A 19781-nucleotide genomic window follows, 5' to 3' on the forward strand; every position below is an offset into this window, starting at 1 on the left:
TGTGGTGCTTTGGAATTTCACAAGCAAACGTTCAGGAAGACCCAAGGAGTACAGCATTAGGGCAGAATCAGTGTCTCTGACCAGCCAGATTCTTGTGGGTTCATGTCTGAATGAACCATATGAACCACAAGAGAAGACCTACCAGAAGCTTCTAACATCTCTTAGTCTTTATTTTCCCCTGTCTCTGTCTCCCTTCCTCTCCACCTCTGTTACTCCCTCTCTCCCCATGCATACGCATACATGAATACTTATACATGCATATGTACGTACACACACACACACACACACACACACACACACACACACACACACAGCAGCCTCTCCCGAGATGAATCTAACAGGACCCGGCAAGGCTCCAGCAGTATCTGGTCTCCGCTGGGTCTACAGCACCTCTGATCGCTGTCTTCCTTATGACTGGCCCTTAGAAGCCTGGTGCCCTAGGTCAGACCACCCCCTGCTTCCCAAACCCTTCCCCGGGTACCCCTGCCACCGTCATGCACAAGCTAGGTACTGCCACCCTAGTAGCCGTATCCTCAGCCTCCCCCCGTCCCCAGTATCCCAGCCCAGACAAGCAGAGTTTTAGTTTGTTCTAAGGGACAGCATGACCCTATTCTGCCACTAGGTCACTGTGTGCTATTGAGGTCACTGCCACTTTCTAGGAGGCTGGCTCACAGAATGCTGAAAGCCTCTACTCGCACCCATTTCTGTCTCTGATCACAAGGCCACAGTGATGCCTGATAAAGACCCAAAGGTACAGAGCACCCCCTCACATCTCTACCAATCCCTTGTTCCACGGTGCTTCAACTTACCAACCAGTAAACCTCCCTCCCAAATTGCCTAACATAGCATTATGAAGTTATTTTGCCAAGGACAGACACCGAAACTTTTTTTAAGTATTTTTTAAGTTATTTAGTTATTTTGAGAGAGAGAGAGAGAGAGCAAGTGGACAGGGGCAGAGAGACAGGGAGAGAGAGAATCCCAGGCAGGCTCCACACGGTCAGTGCAGAGCCCAATGCGGGGCTCAAACCCACAAGCCCCATGAACCACAAACCCACAAGATCATGACCTGAGCCAAAATCAGACGTGTAACTACCTGAGCCACCCGTGCGCCCCTGAAATGCTTTTTATTAAACCTATTATCTGCTATTATATTTGAGTCATAAAAGAAAGGAAAATAGGACCTCATCGGTTATCTGTTGCTATTAAGAATGAGAAAGTTTCCCATAGACCGTTCATCTACTCTCTGCATGCACAGCCCTCACCTAGGAACCACCTACTGTGGATGACTTACTCGGTTACTAGCACCATAACTGTCTGTAAGAGGCAATTACTCCTTGACCACAGGACAGTGCTCCCCCCAGCTCCTTCCCTCTCCCAGCAAGTGACCCCAGCCCCTGGCCCGGGGTAACAGTTCCAGGGACAGGTCATAATCATGCCTGGACCTAGGGGCCTCCCCTGGGAATCTGGACTGGCGCGAGAAAGACTGGGGCACCCATAAAGTGGGCCTGCAGGGAGAGAGGGACAGGCCACAAGCAGAGTAAAGCAGAAGAGATCGGGGTGGGGAGGGGGGAGAACCCCAAGCTCCCGGTGCTTTCCCTCCTAGAGCCGGCACGGAGGGAGTTCCAGGAGCCATCCTGGGATCCTCTACAAAATCTCCTTTTGGCTTCCTCTAACTAGAAAACGTGCAGTTACCTGAAACTAAAAGCCCTACTTAACACTGGCACAAAAAATAGGCAACCACCAGTGTCGGTGGAGGAACTATGCAAGCGAACAGAGAAGGCGGCGCCTGAGGCTCGACCTACCGTTCGGGACTCTCACTCAGGGCACTCTGAGGGCACACTTTAGTCCTCTACCTTAAACGTTACCTCTTCAAACACTGAAATGTAACTCCTGCAGGGAGGGACAAGTCTTTAAGTTACGGATGGCAAAGCAGTGTAGACCCCGTGCTGTCTCCGATTGGGAGGGGCTGGCTGGACTGGGGTTAAGAAGGATTCTGAGACCACCCTGGGTTCAGTTGGGAAGTGTGCAGAGGGAGCCAGCCGACCTGGATTCTTACGCTGGCCTTGCCCAGTATCTGGGAGCAGTCTCCTCAGCCCTCCCTGACCTCAGTTTCCCCATCTGTAAAGCGAGAGGACAGGCCCAGCCCCGACATGTGGCCGACAAGCTCCCACTTGGCTGTCAATGCCACCTACGGGCTCTGTTTCCTCAACAACTTCTATCTCCGCTTTGGGAACAGGACTTCTGACGTTTGTGCTGTAAACAGTTTCTTATCCCAACCGGCAGAGATGGCCCCTCAGGGACAAGGAGAAAAGGAAAATAAGGGAAGGAAGTGACCAGAGGAATTTAGCCTTTAGCCCATGGAAACCTGGGGACAAACAAAGAGGCCGGCCTGTGGCCTCCGAGGCCGCAGACCCGAGCACTAGCACCCACATCATCCGTGACCCACGCCGGAACCGGGAATCTGTGCCCGGTCACAGGGAAACCCACAAGACCGCAGGGCCTTTTGTTTTTATGTTTGTTTACTTTTGACAGACAAAGGGAGCATGAGCGGGAAAGGTGCGGAGAGAGTGGGAGGGAGGGGATCCAAAGCAGGCTCTGCCCTGACAGCACAGAGCCCGACGCGGGGCTCGAACCCGCGAACCGTGAAATCATGACCTGCGCCGAAGTCGGCCACTCAACCGACTGAGCCCCCCAGGCGCCCCCACGGGGTCTTATTTACGAAACACGGAAGGCAACAAGGAGGATCCCTTTAGTGCCAGTTTATGGGGAACAACTGCCACAGGCAAAACCCACTTCCTGCTGAGATGTCAGGGTGCTCAGTGGTTCCACCCGACAGAACTCACTACCTTCCCAGAGCCTCTGGGTCCTGACGGCAAAAATGGAACACAGTAAGCAAAACTGCTCGAAAAACATACCAAACATCTGAGAAGCAAAACAGTCACAAAAGTCCAGCTAGTATACTCCAAAACGAGGTGCAGACATGAGAGGGACCTCTTCCAGTGGGCCGAACCATTTGAGGCCCCGCTCTGTAACAGGGCAAATATATATATTTTTACGTTTATTTATTTATTTTAAGAGAAAGAAAGCATGAGTGGAGGAGGGGCAGAGAGGAAAAAAAAGAGAAAGAATCCCAAGTAGGCCCCATGCTTTCTGCACAGAGCCCAACACGGGGCTCGATCCCACAAGGAGATAGTGGCCTGAGCTGAAATCACGAGTCAGATGCTTAACTGACTGAGCCACCCAGGAGCCCCTGGGGCAGATAATTTTAAGCGGGCACTCATCCTGCAGCAAACAGACATACAAGCGTTTCTGCCACAATGTGGCGTGTTTTCCCGGAAATCTTCACCTTCTGCAAAATCGCACGCTAAAAATAATAGGATTCATGGGAAAGACGGGGTGGTGCAGGTCGCTCAAGACTTACAGGACCTTGTCACTTGAGGCTTTCCCAAAATAGTCATGGCTCTAGCCATACCCTAGCAGAGTAAGCCACACCAGCCCCTGGACCCAAAGCCCCAGTGGGTCAGTCGTTGACTGGTGCTTCTCCTTTGAGATGATGGGCCCTCAGGGTCACTCACTTCTTTTTTTTCTTTTTCTTTTTAATTTTTTTTAACATTTATTTTTTGAGAGACAGAGAGAGACGAAGCGTGAGCAGGCGAGGGGCAGAGAGAGAGGGAGACACAGAATCCAAAGCAGACCCCAGGCTGCGAACTGTCAGCACAGAGCCCGCCGCAGGGCTCGAACCCACCAACCGCTAGATCATGACTGAGTCAGAGTCAGGTGCTTAACCGACTGAGCCACCCAGGTGGCCCAGGGTCACTCACTTCCTACAGAGACCATTCTCACCCCAATCAAAAACCCTACCCAGGGTGTCACCTGTATACACTGTGTTCTCACAACGCAATGCCTTCCAGTCCCCTCCCTGGCCCTCTCAGCTTCTCCCTTCAGCCCGAGGGGGGTGGGGGCCGAAAGACACTAAAACAGCCACAACTTGCACTAAAGGAAGGTGCGCCTGTAGACTTTTAGCATTTTTTTTTTAATTCCTGTCCTATTTCTCTTCCTTCATGAGAAAGCCCATCCCCATCTATCGAAACACAAACACGCTGGGAAAAACTGTCAGTGAACCAACACAACTTCCCCGCACAACATCCTTTCCCCGTTCGTCAATCATGGAGACACGAGCTGTATAGACCAACAACCGAGTAATTGCAAGTGTAAGATAACCGGGAGTTGCTTTCCAGATAATTCGACCGTGAGTCACATCTGATTTACAAACGGGCGGACTTCTGTACGCTACACATTCACAGAAAGTTGTAACAAGTGAGCAAATACAGCCTGCGAGCTGCTTTCACACATAATGCCATTCTTTACAGTGTGTACTTTTGTCATTTTACTCAAACTGACTCGGAGGCAAAGTAGCCACCAATTCTTGGCAGCCCGTCCCACGAAGGGGTGGACCTCGTTCTCCACCCCTTGTATCTGGTGGGCCTCGAGACCTGCTTTGACCACTAGAAGGAGTCAGCACACAACTTCTCAAGAGGCCTTCCTTGCAACCTCCTGTTCTTCATCCTCTTGTTGTCCTGAGACCACCATGTAACGAAGCCCAAGCCAGCTCCTTGAGAATAAAAGACCAAGTAGAGGAAGAAGTCCAGCCGACAGCCAGCACCAACCCCTATGCTCATGAGCGAGACCCTCTTGGACCCTGCAGCCCAGTGGAGACGGCAGATGGCTGCAGTCACGAGTGACCCCAGGCAAGACCAGCAAAAGGAGCATATAGCACAGAACCATGAGCAAATAAAACGGCTACCGTTTTGACCCACTAAATTCTGGGGTGCTTTGTTACACAGCAAACACAAATACAATGTGACGCTCTGTAGACATTTCACTTATTCTTTAATATTTTAACCATTTTCCCACTGGGGAACCAGTAAATCTTTTTACTGAGGTCTCAGTGATTTCACAGGCCCCCAAGAAGGAGCTAAACCAATCCCCAAAGTGGCAGTGTGCCCAAGGACCCTACCAGGATTGATTAAAAGCCAAGGGAGGGGAGGTGTCTGGGTGGCTCAGTCGATTAAGTGTCTGACTTCAGCTCAGGTCATGATCTCACCTTCATGAGTTCAAGCCCCATGTCTGGCTCTCTGTTGACAGCTCGGAGCCTGGAATCTGCTTCAGATTCTGTGTCTCCCTCTCTCGCTGTCCCTCCCCCACTTGCACTCTGTCTCTCTCTCTCTCTCTCTCAAATAAAGACGTTCAAAAAAAATTCTTTCAAATAAAAGCCAAGGGCTAACCAACAACCCAAACTCCAGAAAGTTATCACACAGGAGGCAAGAGGAACCCAACCGATATAAAACACCAAGAAAGAGCAGTTCCTAACATTTAGACCATCCCTGAGGGAGACTGGAGGCTCTCTAATATTCCTAAATGTAGGCAAGACCCCAATCTTTCTGGATGTCATAGACGGAATAATAAATAGCACTCCACCAAATACATCGGTATCCTAATCCTCAGAACCTATGACTATGTTACCTTACATGACAAAAGGGATTTTACAGATGTGATTACACTGAGGCTCTCGAGATGGGGAAACAGTTCTGGTTACTCAGGTGGGCCACAAAAGAGACCTTCACACCAGAGTCCTTATGAGAGGGAGGCAGGAGGGGCAGAGGCAGACAGCAGATGTGACAATGGGGGCAGAGGTTGGAGTGATGTTTTTGGTGGCAAAAGGGGCCAGGAGCCAAGGGACGCAGGTGGCCTCTAGAAGCCAGAAAAGACCAGGAAGTAGAGTCTCACCCAGAGCCTCTAAGGAACACACCTCTGCCAACACCTTGACTCTAGCTCAGTGAGACCCACTTTGGACTCACTGCCACCCTCTAGACTAGAAGATAGTAAATTTATGCCACTGAGTTTGTGGTAATTTTCACAATAGCAATAGGAAACTAAAACAGTGGATAATTCCTCCTGCCTACAAGAATGTAACTTTGGACTATTCATAATAACAATAACAGCTAATAATAGCAGTTAAGATTAATTTAGTGTCTACTTTATGACGGGCCTTGTTCTAAGTGCCTGTCTGATACAAAATCATTTAATCCTCACCAAAAGCACACAAAGAAGACGATTACAACCCATATCTTACAGATGAAAAACTGAGCCTTCCAGAGGTTTAGTAACTTACCAGGGCCACGGAGCGGGTAAATGACACGGCCCAGGGTGGCACCCAGGCAGTCTGGCTCCCGATCCCACGTCTCACCCCGGCAACTCCCAAAGCAAACCGTCATTGGCAACAATCAACAACAGCGTAGGGAGCACCTGCCGTGCACCAGGCACGTGCTTAGCCTTCACTGTAGCTTCTCTCATTCGATTCTCACAGCACCCACTGGAGCTCAGAGCAGGCTCCCAAGCCACCCTTGTTTACAGAAGGAGAAATGGAGGTGCAGCCGCATCACACCCAGGAGTTAAACACGGCTGAACCCGGTTTGGCCACACATCCTCCTGCCTCTCCCGTCCCACTTGAGGCCCACGTGGCTGGGGAAAGGACAGAGCTCAGTAGCACAACCACATAGTTTATCTTCCAAACTGGGAGACTCAGAAAGTGAAAGGAGTCACTATTAAGAATTTGACTTCTCATAACTGCCCAAGAGGTACCCACCAGGACACGTGGCCACCCTCAAGATAAAACCCAGGCCCATATGCTGCCCCACCTGACATCCCTAGCTGCCAGGTCATGGTCAAGGCTGGAAGAGGAGGGGTGGTCCCGGCGGAGCTCAGAACGGTCTCTGCAAAGCTCCAGGCCTGGAGTCTCAGCACACAGACAGAGCCCGTCCAACGGCAGACCGGGAGTCCACCTGAGGGCAGAGGTCGGCAGCCCTGGATAGAGTCCAGGGATACAAAAAGACTACTGAACCCCACTACTGCCCCAAACAAGAAGCCCAGCAGGGAGCTCAGAGCCATGGCAAGGGGCCACATGGTCATTAAATGTGGCCCACAGCCTGAGACACCCAGCTCATCTCCAAAGTTCTAGGCCTGCTGGACAAGAAGCCATGTGGCCTGAGGCTCCAGCTGGGCTCTGCCCCTTCCTAGCTGTGGGATCTCGGGCCAGCCCTTTTCCCCTCTGGGCCTTCTGGAGAAAATGCAGCCACTGATAAATGCCCTACCTGTGTCTACAGGATTCATAATAATACATAATAACAGACAACACAACAAATGAGCCACAAACTTAGCAGAGGTTGTGGGAATAGATAAAATCCTCTCTGAAATGGGTGCTATTGATTATTCCCACTTTACAGATGAAGAAACTGAGGTGGGGTGGGAGAGGGGCTAAGTCACTTGCCCAGAATCCCAAGGCTGCTAAGTGGTAAAGTCCGAATTGGAATCCAAGCCGACTGTTCCTGTAAAATCACACCGAATCATCCTCCCGGACTCGGACAATGTAAAGCAGCACATTCTAGTTCAGACTCCCTGAGGGAGTGCCTTAGTCCCTAGTCCCCCCCCCCCCCCATTATAAGTCTTATTGGCAGGCTTTGCAAATCCATTCCCAGGGCCCCTTTCCCTGGAAAGTCTAATTCCAGAAGGTCGGGGACTGAAAACCATAAGGACCTCCCTCCCAGGTGATTCCTAAAACACTTCTCTTCCCATTCAAGTCCCTCTGGAGACTGATTTCCAGAAAAACAATGTCTCACTCTGGTGCTCCAGTATCCCTGACCTCCTGTAAAACTCTCTGGTCTCCCTCTTACCCAGAGTGCAGCCTCAGCACAAAGCTTTCCAAGGGAAAACACATGTGGCTGAAGGGTTCTGCCCGTGTTTGGGTTTCCACACTTTTTCGCCACGGTTACCTTCTGTTTGTGGCAAGTGACACAGGTGTCCCATATATGGAATCTACATAAATAAGACTCTTAAATCCTGTTAAAAAAAACAGCAGGTGAATTTTAAAAGTAATCAATAAATCACAGTTTAGGTGGCCAGAACATACAGTGGAATCAGGAAAGTGAATCTCAAATGGCTGAAGATTGAGAAAAAGTTCCCTAAGGGTAAGCTGTGCCCATGGAGGTTTTGCTGACGGCCCTGAGTTCTGTTCTAACATCACCCCTTCCTGCCCCCAGCTCTCTCACCCTGGGGAATGTACCCAATTCCTCTGAGCCTCAGTTTCCCCTTGTGTAAAACCTCCCGCCTCATGGAGTGTTCATGAAGATTAAATGAGACAACACAAGCGAAGCATTTAACACAGAGCTGGTGCTTACAAACCCTGCAGACACAGACGGAGAGTGAACGGTGTCGGATGGTCCTGCCCTCTACCCCCTTCATGCTGAGGTCCCAAGTCTGAAATCCAAATATGTGGGAACTCAAACTTGGCTGTCCACTCAAAGAGGTCCTGATACAACAGTTCCGGGAGGAGACCCAGACATCAAGGCTTTTACAAAGCTCCCCCAGGTGATTCTAACAGGCAGCTGGGATCGAGAACTAACCCCAGGGCATGTCCAGGAGCCAAAGAGTGTAGCTTCCAATACTACATGCTCCAGAATCACCCTTCAGCTGCTTTCATTCTGCTTCCCACCAGTGGAATCTGCAGAGATGGGGGAAAGGCGTTCAAGGCATTGTGTTTGCCGGCAAAGAGGTGTTCGTCGCGTCAGAGTGGAGCACTGAAGGTCCGAAGGCATCGGGAACCTGAACATGTTCTCCACACAGCCTCACATCAGAAAAACTGAAGCGGAATCTGCCCACCTTCCCTAGCCTCTAAAGCAAGCAGAGCAGCTGGACCCCGTGCCACACCACACAAGGCAATGCAATCCCCGTGGACATCTGGGAGACAGAGGCAAGAAAGCCGTCTCTCCCTTCCTCTTACGGGGCAAAAAACTTGGTAAATCCCTGCCCCTCTGATACCTGCACTATCCCCACAACAGACCGAGGCAGGCGTCACGTGCTCCTTACACAGACCAGGAAAGGAACGCTTAGCTGGAGTTGACACGCACTTTGGGCCCCAAAGCCACTTTGCTCCCTTACTCCTGTGCACCTGTCACCGTCCATCTCGGAGCCATGGATCGGGAGTCATTTCCAATAAAAGGAAGGCAGCAAGGATTTGCAGAGTCCACTGTGGTGGGGCCAGTGTCAGTTCTGGGCAGTGCCCGCACGTCTTGGTCCCCTCCTTGGCTCTCCCTGCTCTCCATGCCCAGACATGCCTGTAGGTGGAAGGCGCTCCCTCCCTGCCGAATGCTGCTCATTCATTAAAGCCCCTGGATCCTCCCTGCCATTCTAATTATGCACAGCAATAATAAAGAAGCTTCCTCCCCTACCAGAGGCCTATTTATGTGATGAGAGAGCATTTCGCCCCCACGGTATTGACTCGTCACTCAAACCCTTGTTGGAATCAAAGTCTCATCTCTTTCAGGATTGACTGAGCCCTGCCTACTCCTCTTTAGCTTCCACCCACTCCTGCGCATCCAAGTTTCTAGAAGCACCATTTTGCCGAGGAGTGGGCAGGATGCAGATGCCATTCCCCACCGCTGTGTTCCCTTAGGGATTACTGGCTGATATCCATTCGACACACAGTAGGATATTTTTTGAGCACCTACTATGTGCCCTTACTAAGATTGTGGAAATGAAAGACATAATCCCTCTCCCTCCTTGCTGGGAGAAAAGGCATTAAGAGAAAAGCACACGCTTTTAGGGTCTGTGACTGATTTATATCCCATCTCAAGCATTCATTGGCTGGGTGATTTGATTGCTCAACTGGGAAAAGTACCATATTTCTCAAAAGCCTCAACCGCCCCATCGGCAAAATGGGGTCATAATAACACAACCTCATAGGGTTGTTGGAAGAGTCAACGGGATACACAGAATTGGAACGTCTTGAGCACCCCATGTACACTCGCTGAGATTATCAACAGCCAGTACCGAAGACTTTGGAACCACGCAGCCGAGATCTCACCAAGATGGATAAGCCTAGGAAGGCTTCCCGAGAAGTGATACCTGAGCTGGGTTTTGAAGGATAAGTAGGAGTTTGCTAGGGAAAGGGAGGATGTGCCTGGCGGGGAGACCTGCCTGAGGGCTAAAGGAGATCCCGGGCTCTGAGACACACAGGACACGGTGCGGGAAGTGTGCACAGGGAGTACAGAGGGACCACAGTGGCAGTGGACAGAGCTTCAAATGCAAGTACAGACACAGAAGTGGATCCATGGTCAGAGTCCTCACCAGTGAAACCCAGAGCACCATTTCAACTCTTTCCTTAGCTCCTCAAGAGCCACGACCAGTGCCCTTCCACTTCCGTCTGTAGTTTGGCGGCCACGGGAAAGTGGGGCAGCCACTCTCTACTGGTCGTGTGCTCATTCATTCGGACACTCAGTAGGATTCCCTAAGGGCCTATGACAGGCCAGGCATGTGCTAAGAGAGGCTGGACAGCTTGGTCACTTCCTAACCTTCACTCAAACCCATTCCCAGCTGTGCCAGGCTGGCCTGGCAGCTCTCTCCAGAAGTGAAATGGGGGTAACGGGGACTCTCTCCTAGCCAGCCATTCAATAACAAAGGTGATTTGGCCAGGGCCACATGAAATCATTTGGTGTTTTCAGAATGCAGCATAAATGAAGTCCTCGATAAATGTCAGTGTTTAAAATGTTTATTTTTATGATGCTTAACTGCTAGGGCATTATAATCCCATCTCCGAAGTCCAACGCAATGCCTCCAGAGGAACCCCCCGGGACACAGGCAACCCCCCTGCCTGCTGTTCCTCTGCCTAACCCCATCCCCACCCTGGAGCATATGACGAGGTGTCCACTGCCCATGCCTATCCCTGCCTGGGTCACCACAGGAGCTAGCTCAGCCTGAACCACCCCACACCCCCCCCTCCCGTTCATCTCATCCTTCTAGGGCTCCCTGGGTCCACCAACCTAGGTCTTGGTGGGGGCAGGATTGAAGGTCTAAAGATAAAGGGGTGGCCCTTCTGGTTTTGTAAATTAATTTAAATGTTCTATTAAGGAAATCTGCGCACATATACAAAGGGCATAGTAATGAACCACCATGTACCCATGACCCAGCTTCCACAACTACCAACATTCTTGTTTCGCAGGCAACTCCGCCCACACCCCACCCCCACTTGCTTCGTTGGGAAAAATGTTATGGCCAGCCTTTCTGGACATACCGCCCAGGGCTCCCACTGCTCCCAAGAGCCAACACGGTCTGATCGCTCTGGTACTTATCCTTTTGCACCAAAAGCATCCTCGAAATGATCCCCTGAAGAACACCATTTTTCTGTCCCTAACAGAGTAGTAATCACTGGCCACACCCACAGGGCTTACACAGGATGGCAGTGAAGGGCGAGAGCCGGATTATCAGATGGCCTGAGTCCAAATCAATACTTCCTAGATATGTGACCTTGGATAGGTCGCTCAACCTATGTTTAGATTTCCTGCCTGGTGGAAAGGGGAATGGTGGTAACAGATCTGATGAGGCTTGAACAAACAAAATAAGGTATGCTCTTTGCCCAGCACAGAATACTCAGTGAGGAAACCTTAGAAATAGACGTGTTAGCTGGTGGGTGAGCTCTGCTCCTATGAGATACTATTAATATCTCCCATTTTAGAGATGAAGGGATGAGAACCAAGAGAGAAGCAGCAAGTTGCCAGGGACAGCCTGCTCTGTGTCCCAAGTCCATGTGTCGGATGTTCTCACTGGCTGCCTTGAACTGCAGATCACTGGAAGTGAAGAAACACTCCAGAATAGACACGGGCGAACGGTGCCAGGTGGCCCGGGACACCCAGCATGTGTTTCCCCGTCCTGGATGGGGAGCTCTCCCAGCCTGAGGAGAGACAACCACACAGTGCCTGTGTGTGCATGCGTGTAGGGGAGGGGTGCTGAATTCGATTTTACAAGACAAAATGACGCGGGAGGGGGCCGGGGGGAGCAAGTCCCTGCTCACTCTTTCTGATTTCACACACCCTACGGCCAACCTTGCATTTGATACAGCCATTCACTATTTATCGCAGCACGAGAGGCAAGAAACTGGTTCACTAACTTAAGCTTTAGCAATTCTTGGCAATTCCGATGTCCCTCCCTATCATCCTATTTTTTTTTTTCCAATTTAAAGGAAAAGGGTGGGGGGGGGGGGGAATAAATCAGTCCAGTTGCTGAGTGATATCCAGACAAAGCCACCAGCCCAACAACCGCATTTGCCAGCTGGGGAAGAGCAGGGGCGGGGGAGATTTGGATGTGTGTTTGGGCCCCGCCTGGGCGCTCCCAGGCTGCTCCCCAGAGTGAGCCCTGTCAGGATGTCCCCCTCCCCCCGCACTCCCCCACTACTGCAGTGCCGTGTAGGGAGGCACCTCCCAGATCTGCAGGAACAATGGGCTGGGGAGGGGGCAGGTGCCGCTCGGAGCGCAGCAAAGGGCGGGGGCCGCGGCCACAGACAGTAAGACTGCCAGCACCCCGCCCATGGTGTCTGCGCCGCCACCTGACTCAGTTTCCCCAGCTTTGAGGTCCCCGCAGAGCCTTTCCTGGATGAATTTCCCTTACTTCCGAGACATTTTAATTTCATCCTCGCCAGGCGGTTTACCCTGCAGCTCCCCTCCAGCGGCTGCTACTGCTAAAGCCCCTCCGGTCAGGGACGCGCGGCGTCTCCGTGCGCCCAACTTTCCCCACTTGGGACCCACGATCCTGGCCAGGCCGTCCCCTCGGCTGGCGAAACCATGATTTACAGCCCTGGGCTCCAAAAGCTGTTCCTCCTCTTCCCTCCGTTCCCCGGTCCTCTCTCGCTCCTTACCCAGCACCCCCGCCCCATGTGAGCCCTAACCTCGCTCCCCAAAGAAAGCAGCCACGGCACATTTGCAAAATGCGGGCGTTTGTCCTCGGCGCTGGGCGCCACCTTCCTCCCCCCGGCCCGGGCAACCAGGGGACGAGCCCCCGCCGCTTCGCCCCTCTACAGCCCGCAGAATCCCTGGGGATGGGCGGGGCGGGCTGTGCGCTGCAGTTCAGCCTGGAGCTGCAGCCCCCACTCCGGGCTTGTTAAGTCCGACCTCCGAGGGGCGAGGGGACAGCTCCAAATCCTCGATTTGCCCCCAGGCTCCCACCCCCGCCTCGCTGAGTCACGGAAATGAGCCGCTGGGGATTCGGGGCCACCCGGCGGCCGGCCCTTTACTCCGCAAGCGCGGGCGTCCCCGCACAGCGCGCAAGGAATGGACATGGTGGGCAGGTTCTCACCCGCACTCGCAAAGGGCCCCGCAGGAGGCGCCCCCGACCCCCGCCCGCCACGACGGGGATGGTCAGAGAGCCCGGGCGGGGGCTGCGGTCCCCGCCGCAGTGTCCGCACCCGGCCGGGAGCGCAGCACGTGACCGGCGGGCCGGAGGCGGCCCCCAGGACCCCCTGCCCCGCCGCGGCGCTGACCCCGGCCCTCCCCGCTGGGGCAAGATGTTGCGGGGTGCGCGCCCACTTTCCCGCGGCCCGAGAGGGAGCTTCGGGGCCCCGGGCCGAGCGCGCCTCATCCCTCCCCCGCCCGGCCCGCCCGGCCCGCCCCGCCGCAGCCGCAGGACCCGCGCCCTGCGCTCACCTCGGGGCCCCGAGTCGCCGCCGCCGGCCTCCTTGTCCGCCATGGTCGCGCAGCCCCGGCCCGCGAGAGGAACCTCCGGCGCAGTCCCTGTTTCCGTGCGGGTCCCGGTCCGCGTCCTCGGCGGCACTCCGGCCGGGTCTGAGCCGCGGGGCAGCGGGAGCACTGCTGTGACGCGGCCGCCGCCGCAGCCCGGACTCCTCCCCGCGCTCCTCCCGGGCCCGCCCCGCGCCCCGCCCCGCCGAGCCCGGCAGGCTGGGGAAGGCCGGCAAAAGCAGGCGCGGGGCCCGGCTCGGCGTCTGCCCGCCCCCGGGACCAGTCGCTCTAGGCCCGGCCCCTCCTCTCCGGGACTCGCCCCCCGAGTCGGCCGCCGCCTAGGAGGTGGCGCGGCAGGGCCTGGGCGGCTCGTCTGCCGGCCGAACGCCGGCGCGCACGGAAGAAGGCGCACAGCTCGGCGAGCGGCGGGGACTGGATTTCAGGTCCCCTCCGCCCGGCTGCGCGTCCTCTCTCTGGAATGGCAGGGGGCTCAAGCCCTGCAGCAGGCACCGCACAGAAACCCCACTCTCCCGAGGAAGCCGGCTCCAGCTTCCACCAATTTATCTCTCTCCCCCACCCCCCAGGGTCCCAGGGGAGCGGGCAAGCGCCCTTGCAAAGGAGGAAGCCGGCGCAGCCAGGACTCAGGCCGCAGACCGGGGACCTGCTGCGCTGGGGGCCTCCTTCTGCGCACTGCCGCGGGCATCCTCCTCCGGGTCGCCCGCTGGACTCCATGGCAACTCGGGACCCCGGGAGGCGCTAGCCTCGGTGGCTGCGTCGCGCCTCCCATATAAGGGCTTCCAACCCGGCCCTCGTTAAAAGTCTGAGAATAACGGCATTAATAATGCAGAGCTTCGGCGGTCAATGATTCATCCTCCCTGTACTCAGGCTCCGCCCCACACACGCGCCCGGGCACCTGTTCGCGACTGGCCAAGTGGCTGCTGGGTCCTCTGTGCAAGAAGGCAACGAGGGTTGTGATAAGACTCTAATGACCACCGTTACTTGGCCTTTCCCTTATGCCTGGCCTATGCTAAGTGCTTCAGAGCCTTATCTCATTTTCCCTGCATAACTCTAAGAGGTGGGAACTATTGGTCCCCATTTCGCAGGGAAGGAAACTGAGGTTTAAGGGATTTCGGTGATGATCCCTAGAATACACACAAGTGAGTGACCAAACGGGGATAACGATCAGCAATCCGTCATGCCCTGAGATGGGCCACCTCTCTCAAGGGCACCTAAGGGAGGCATCATCCTGCAGCCAAGTTATGGTGGAGGAGGTAGGCGGGGTGCTGCCACCAGAGCCCAGAGTCCACCCTCTGCTCAGAAAGTGATGTTAGGGTGATGAGTTAAAAGGATGAACTTGGGGAGTGCCTGGGTGGCTCAGTCAGTTGAGCATCCAACTTTGGCTCAGGTTGATTTCACGGCTGGAGAGTTTAAGCCCCGCGTTGGGCTCTCGGCTGTCAGAGCCCGCTTGGATCCTCTGTCCCCCCCTCTCTCTCTGCGCGTCCCCCATTCGCGTGTGCTCTCTCTCAAAAATATAAATAAACATTTAAAAAGAAGTAGAAGGAGAAGGATGAACTTGCCCCCTACCTGCCTTAAAAATCCCGAGTGTGAAGTCTCTGGCTGTGTATGAGACCATGAGCTGGTTATTTAACCTCTTTGAGCCTCAATATCCTCATCTGTGAAATGGGTACAAGAGAACCCCCTTTGTGAGAATGAAGAGGACTAGATGAGCTGATGCATGAACATGACTTGCTTGGGGTCTGACACATGGTAAGCAGTCCAAAAAGTATTAGATATTCCGAAGTCACAGGCAGCTTTTTACAATGGCCACTTGTGCAGGGTAGTGGGCGGTGGGGGGGCGGGGGCACATGGCTGGGGACACTCGCAGAGTGGAGAATACTGTTTTCCTACAGAGTGCCCTCTCCCTACTAAGACTACTGGCCTGCTGAGACAATACCCCAGCATCTCAGAGGCAGATCCAAGACATGGCCCTGCAGGCCAAGAGCATGTGGCACCCGAATGCAGGCCGGAGAAAGGGTTAAGGCACTTGTGCAGGTGACAAGGTTAACTCTGCTTCAGCCCTTCCAGCTGACTTCCTCAGACATGGTTACAGTCTACATTTGTCTCCATGTTTGACGCCCCCTTCCCTTCCCTCCCCTAACTGCCCACATCCGGGCATCCTTCAGAACCCCAGTCCAAGGCCGCCAGCCCAGGGAAACCCAGGATGGATGCCACCCCAGTCCCCAGGCTCCTACCGTAAGCTATATACTCACACATCTCACTTTATTTTTCTCCTCCTTCTATACCGCTGCTCAGGCAGCTCAGCACTCAGAAGCCTCCTCTGTCTATCCGCAGGGAGGTCCACCTCACCCAGGACTTGCCCTCCCACCAGGGCTCCAGGCCTCCTGAGAGTCTCCCCAGGGCACCTCCCGGGCCCTTCCCATTCTACCAAAGCCCAGCTCATCCTCCGTTACCCCCCTCCTGGCCCGCAGGGTCTCCGTAAAGGCAGCATCACCCACAAGCCGCCAAGCCCCACGCCTGGGCATCAGCTCTCATTCGTGTCTCTGTCTGTCCGAGTTCGGCCCATCTCCAGGTCAAGTGCTACCCAGGGGACCTTAGGCATTTCCCCTCCACCTTCACTGCCACCAACCCATCATCTCTCACCACCTACATGTCTGCAGGGCCACCACACGGGTCTACGGTTCCTGTCTTAAGCCTCAGTCCATCGTTCTGGGAATCTGGTCTGCCCTGCCCACCCACCTCTCGGCTCCTTCTCCCCCACACCCACCCCTGCCTCTCGGAGATGCTGGAATTTCAAACGCCTCAAAATGCGTTTGGTGTTTGGAACACTTCACCCCTCACCCCGCCACCACCGGCTGCCTGGAGAGCTCAGCACGGACCTCCCGACCCCAGGAAGCCTTCCCTGCACCCCCATCCTGGCCTGGGTGCTCCTCCTCAGTGTCCTTATGGCACCTGTCTCTTTCCATCAGGCTCCTGACCCCTGGCATCCAGACCTTGGCCTTGGCAGGCTGTCAGAACCAGCGGGAACCCCGTAGTCCCCACCCTCCTGCCACCTATGGCGGAAAGGCCTGAGGGCCATCTGCCCTCTCTGCTGACACCGAGCCACAGTGACAGGAGGGCGCATGAGGACGATGGGGAATGACGTGCTGGGCAGAGAGCAGAAGACGGTTTTGATTTTCAGGGAATATGAAAGGCAGGGCACAGTCGGCCTAGGGGTTGCCCTCAGGGCTTTAATAATCACCACACTCATTAGGAGTCCCCCTGGCGAGCACACGCTGGGCCGGCCGGCCGGGTGCCCAGGTGGCCATCCACATGCACCGCCTCACCTAGTGCTTGGGGGGCGCTGCCCTCTCAGAGCAGACAGAAGGCGCCCGTGCAGGCAGGGCCTGTCTCCTGTCACTCGACAGAGGGAAGGGCTCCCGCCCTCCTCCCTTGATGCCCGTAGTCCCCTCACCAACGGGACAGAGTGAGGTCTCTTCACTCCTCCGCTACCAGGTCCTACATGAATCAGCCTCCTGATGCGTCCCGACCTCATCTCCTTCCATGCTCCCACCCCTCACGCCAAATCGCACACGCCGTCCGACTCCCGGGGGCTCTTGCAGCCATTTCAGACCACATCCACACTTGTGGGGTCACTCTGCAGCAAATCCCCTCCGCCTCCCCTCCAAACTCCCCCTCACAGTGCTCCCTGTGGGCTCCCTTCAGCACCCCCCAAATGATCTCTTCTCCACCTTCTGGGCCATAGGGCCCCAGGTTGTGGTCTGTGGTGGCGGGCAGTGAGAACGTCCCCACCTCTGCTTATATCAATTACAGGTTGCAGTTGGCCACTGGAGTCCCAAAAAGAGGCCCAGCCCAGAGCCATGTCACCACCGCCCCCTCATGCCGGTCACTTCAGCCACGTGGGCCTGTCCTCAGTTCCCCAAAGAACGAACACCTGCCCTGGGAGCCCATTCTCCACTCCTTTTGCTGTAAACCTCTCTCATTCTCCAGGTCACTTAGATGTCACTTCTTCCAGGAAACCACCTGGCCCTCCAAGACAGCATGAGGCCCCCACTCTCTCCTCGGTGCCTGACTCCCCAAGCACTCCTATCATTGCACTTATCACAACTCTGGGGTCACTATTACTATTAACCCATTGTATAGACGGCAAAATCGAGGCCCAGAAAGCTGCAGCTGAGAAGCCACAGGGCTGAGACTAGAACTCAGGTCTTTCCGATATCATGTGGCCCAGCTCCCCCTCCGGCTGCAAGCTTCCCAAGGTCGGCTACGTCCACCACTGTCGCCCCTAGACTTTGCATAGCGCCTGGAACAGACAGTTAAATAGTAAAAAGGAAAACAGTGCCTCGGCCTCAGGCCCTCAGTTACGCATCTTCTCTGAGATTCTCTTCACCCCCCCCTCCCCCAGCCCACAGACACCACCCTGCAACAGCCTCCCTCCTTGCTCTTCAGCCCCCAGACAGACACACCCTCCTGCCTTCCTCGTGGATATACCACTGAAGGTGCGAATCCAGAGGGTGCAGTGAGACAGGGACAGGGCAAGTACAACACAAGAAAGCAGAGTGGAGAAGAATGTGGGGCCACGTAGAGTCAGCCAGACCCGAGGTTCAAATCTGGGCTGAGTCATTCCCTGTCCCCATCAAGTGACCCGAGGACACACCTCTCTGGGTCTGTTTCTTCATCGGTAAAAGGGGTTCATAATCACAGGCAGGATAATTATGGGAGATAATATATGTAAAACACTCAGCACAGGGCCAGGCTACATGTGCTACAGTAAATAGGACTTATTATTTAATTGGCAAATTTGGACCACAAAAATGCCTCTCCCTTGTGTCTTATAAATTACAGAATGGATCTAGGCAAAAAAAAATTTTGGCTGGTGAAAGACACACAGAAGATATGGGGGTGAGTAGCTCTTTTTTAAAATGTTTATCCAGAATTTTTTTTTTTTTTTTTTTTTGATTTTGAGAAACACTGAGACTAATCCAAATCTGAGCTTTTATGTAGGAAGCTTCCAGTAAAAGCTGCTTTGGACTTTGTGAGATGCCACCAGAATTTGGTCTATACACTGAATATCATAGAAGTGACTCCTTTATAACAGGGCCGAGATTCAGATGAGCTAAGGCCACAGAAAATCTTAAGGGATAGCCCGGGCAATAGGTCAAGTTCTCCTTGACTTCTGACCTTTAGTACCTCTTAAAAATCCAAACTCAGAGCTGAATCACAGTGTCCAGTTTATACATCCTTTTCCCTTGGATTTCTACCCCATCTGGTGTGAATCAGCTTCTCCATTAACATTCCAAAACACATTTCACATATACAACATGGGTTGCCACGTGATTCTTCCAGGAGCAACATTCAAGGGCCAGAGGAAATTATTTCTCAGAATATCACAGTCACTCAGGCCTGCAGTGTAAACTTGAGAAATGCCTACTCAGGTAATGAAGGGTCATCCAAATATTGTTTGTAAGTATTTCAGACAGCAGAGCAAACATCTGTGGCCACTCTCTTAGCAGTATTCTCAGGAAGGCCCAAACCCTGGCTCTGCAAGCTACTGGTTCATAGTAAGATGGAACATTCTGGAAGCCACATACGAAGGAGAACAGGGCAAAGTGAGACAAGGCTCAGAGAAGGAAAACTGGAATGATCCAGTGGCCAGGAAAGCTCTCACAAAGGCTGCAACAAACTGTAGACTATTAGAGCCAAAAGTGTTTGTGTTACAGGGAAAAATTACTTCTTGCACCTTCTTCAGCTGGTAGCCCGATGCCTGGCTTACAGTAGGTGCTCAATATATGTTTGTGGAAGCAATGAATGAGTGGTCAAGTAAATAAATAGTGGGGTGGAAACCGGGGCTCAGAGAAGCTAAATCTCTCCTTCAAAATCGTACAGATAGAGACAGCGCCCTGCTTCCCAGCTTCTTGGGCCCTCAGTGGCCCCCCTCCAAAAGGCCCAGCAGGAAGCTAACTGCAATTGATTGCTAATGCCTGGCAGGGACACCAGAGGAGGCACTAAGGCCCTTTCTAGCTCAGTGGGAGGGAATGCGGTGATGATTAGCAATATCTGTCCCCTGCAGAGAGTGTGAACTGAGGCATCCGCGTCATGATGCTGACCTCCAGAATCCCTTCTCTCCAGCTTTCTAGAATTCTATACCCGGCAAAGAAAGAGAGCATTCTGCACCGTGCAAGGATAAGCCTGGGCAGATTCAGC

At 53.8% G+C, this 19781-nt stretch overlaps 1 protein-coding gene across 3 annotated transcripts in view; it reads right to left on the reverse strand.

The window, feature by feature from the left end:
- The window catches only part of HSPA12A (heat shock protein family A (Hsp70) member 12A), a 165566-nt gene that overhangs the window by 55315 nt on the left and 90470 nt on the right, over window positions 1–19781 (reverse strand). The window contains exon 1 of one of the 3 annotated variants that reach the window (XM_027063205.2): window positions 13527–13750. The exons of the other annotated variants lie outside the window; for them this stretch is intronic. Within the exon in view, the coding sequence (XP_026919006.2) occupies window positions 13527–13569 (43 nt within the window). The 5' untranslated portion in view covers window positions 13570–13750. Of the gene's footprint in view, window positions 1–13526; window positions 13751–19781 lie in introns of those variants that run through there. 3 annotated transcript variants of the gene reach the window in all.

Source organism: Acinonyx jubatus, chromosome D2 (assembly GCF_027475565.1).
Source record: "Acinonyx jubatus isolate Ajub_Pintada_27869175 chromosome D2, VMU_Ajub_asm_v1.0, whole genome shotgun sequence".
In the NCBI taxonomy this organism is placed as follows: domain Eukaryota; kingdom Metazoa; phylum Chordata; class Mammalia; order Carnivora; family Felidae; genus Acinonyx; species Acinonyx jubatus.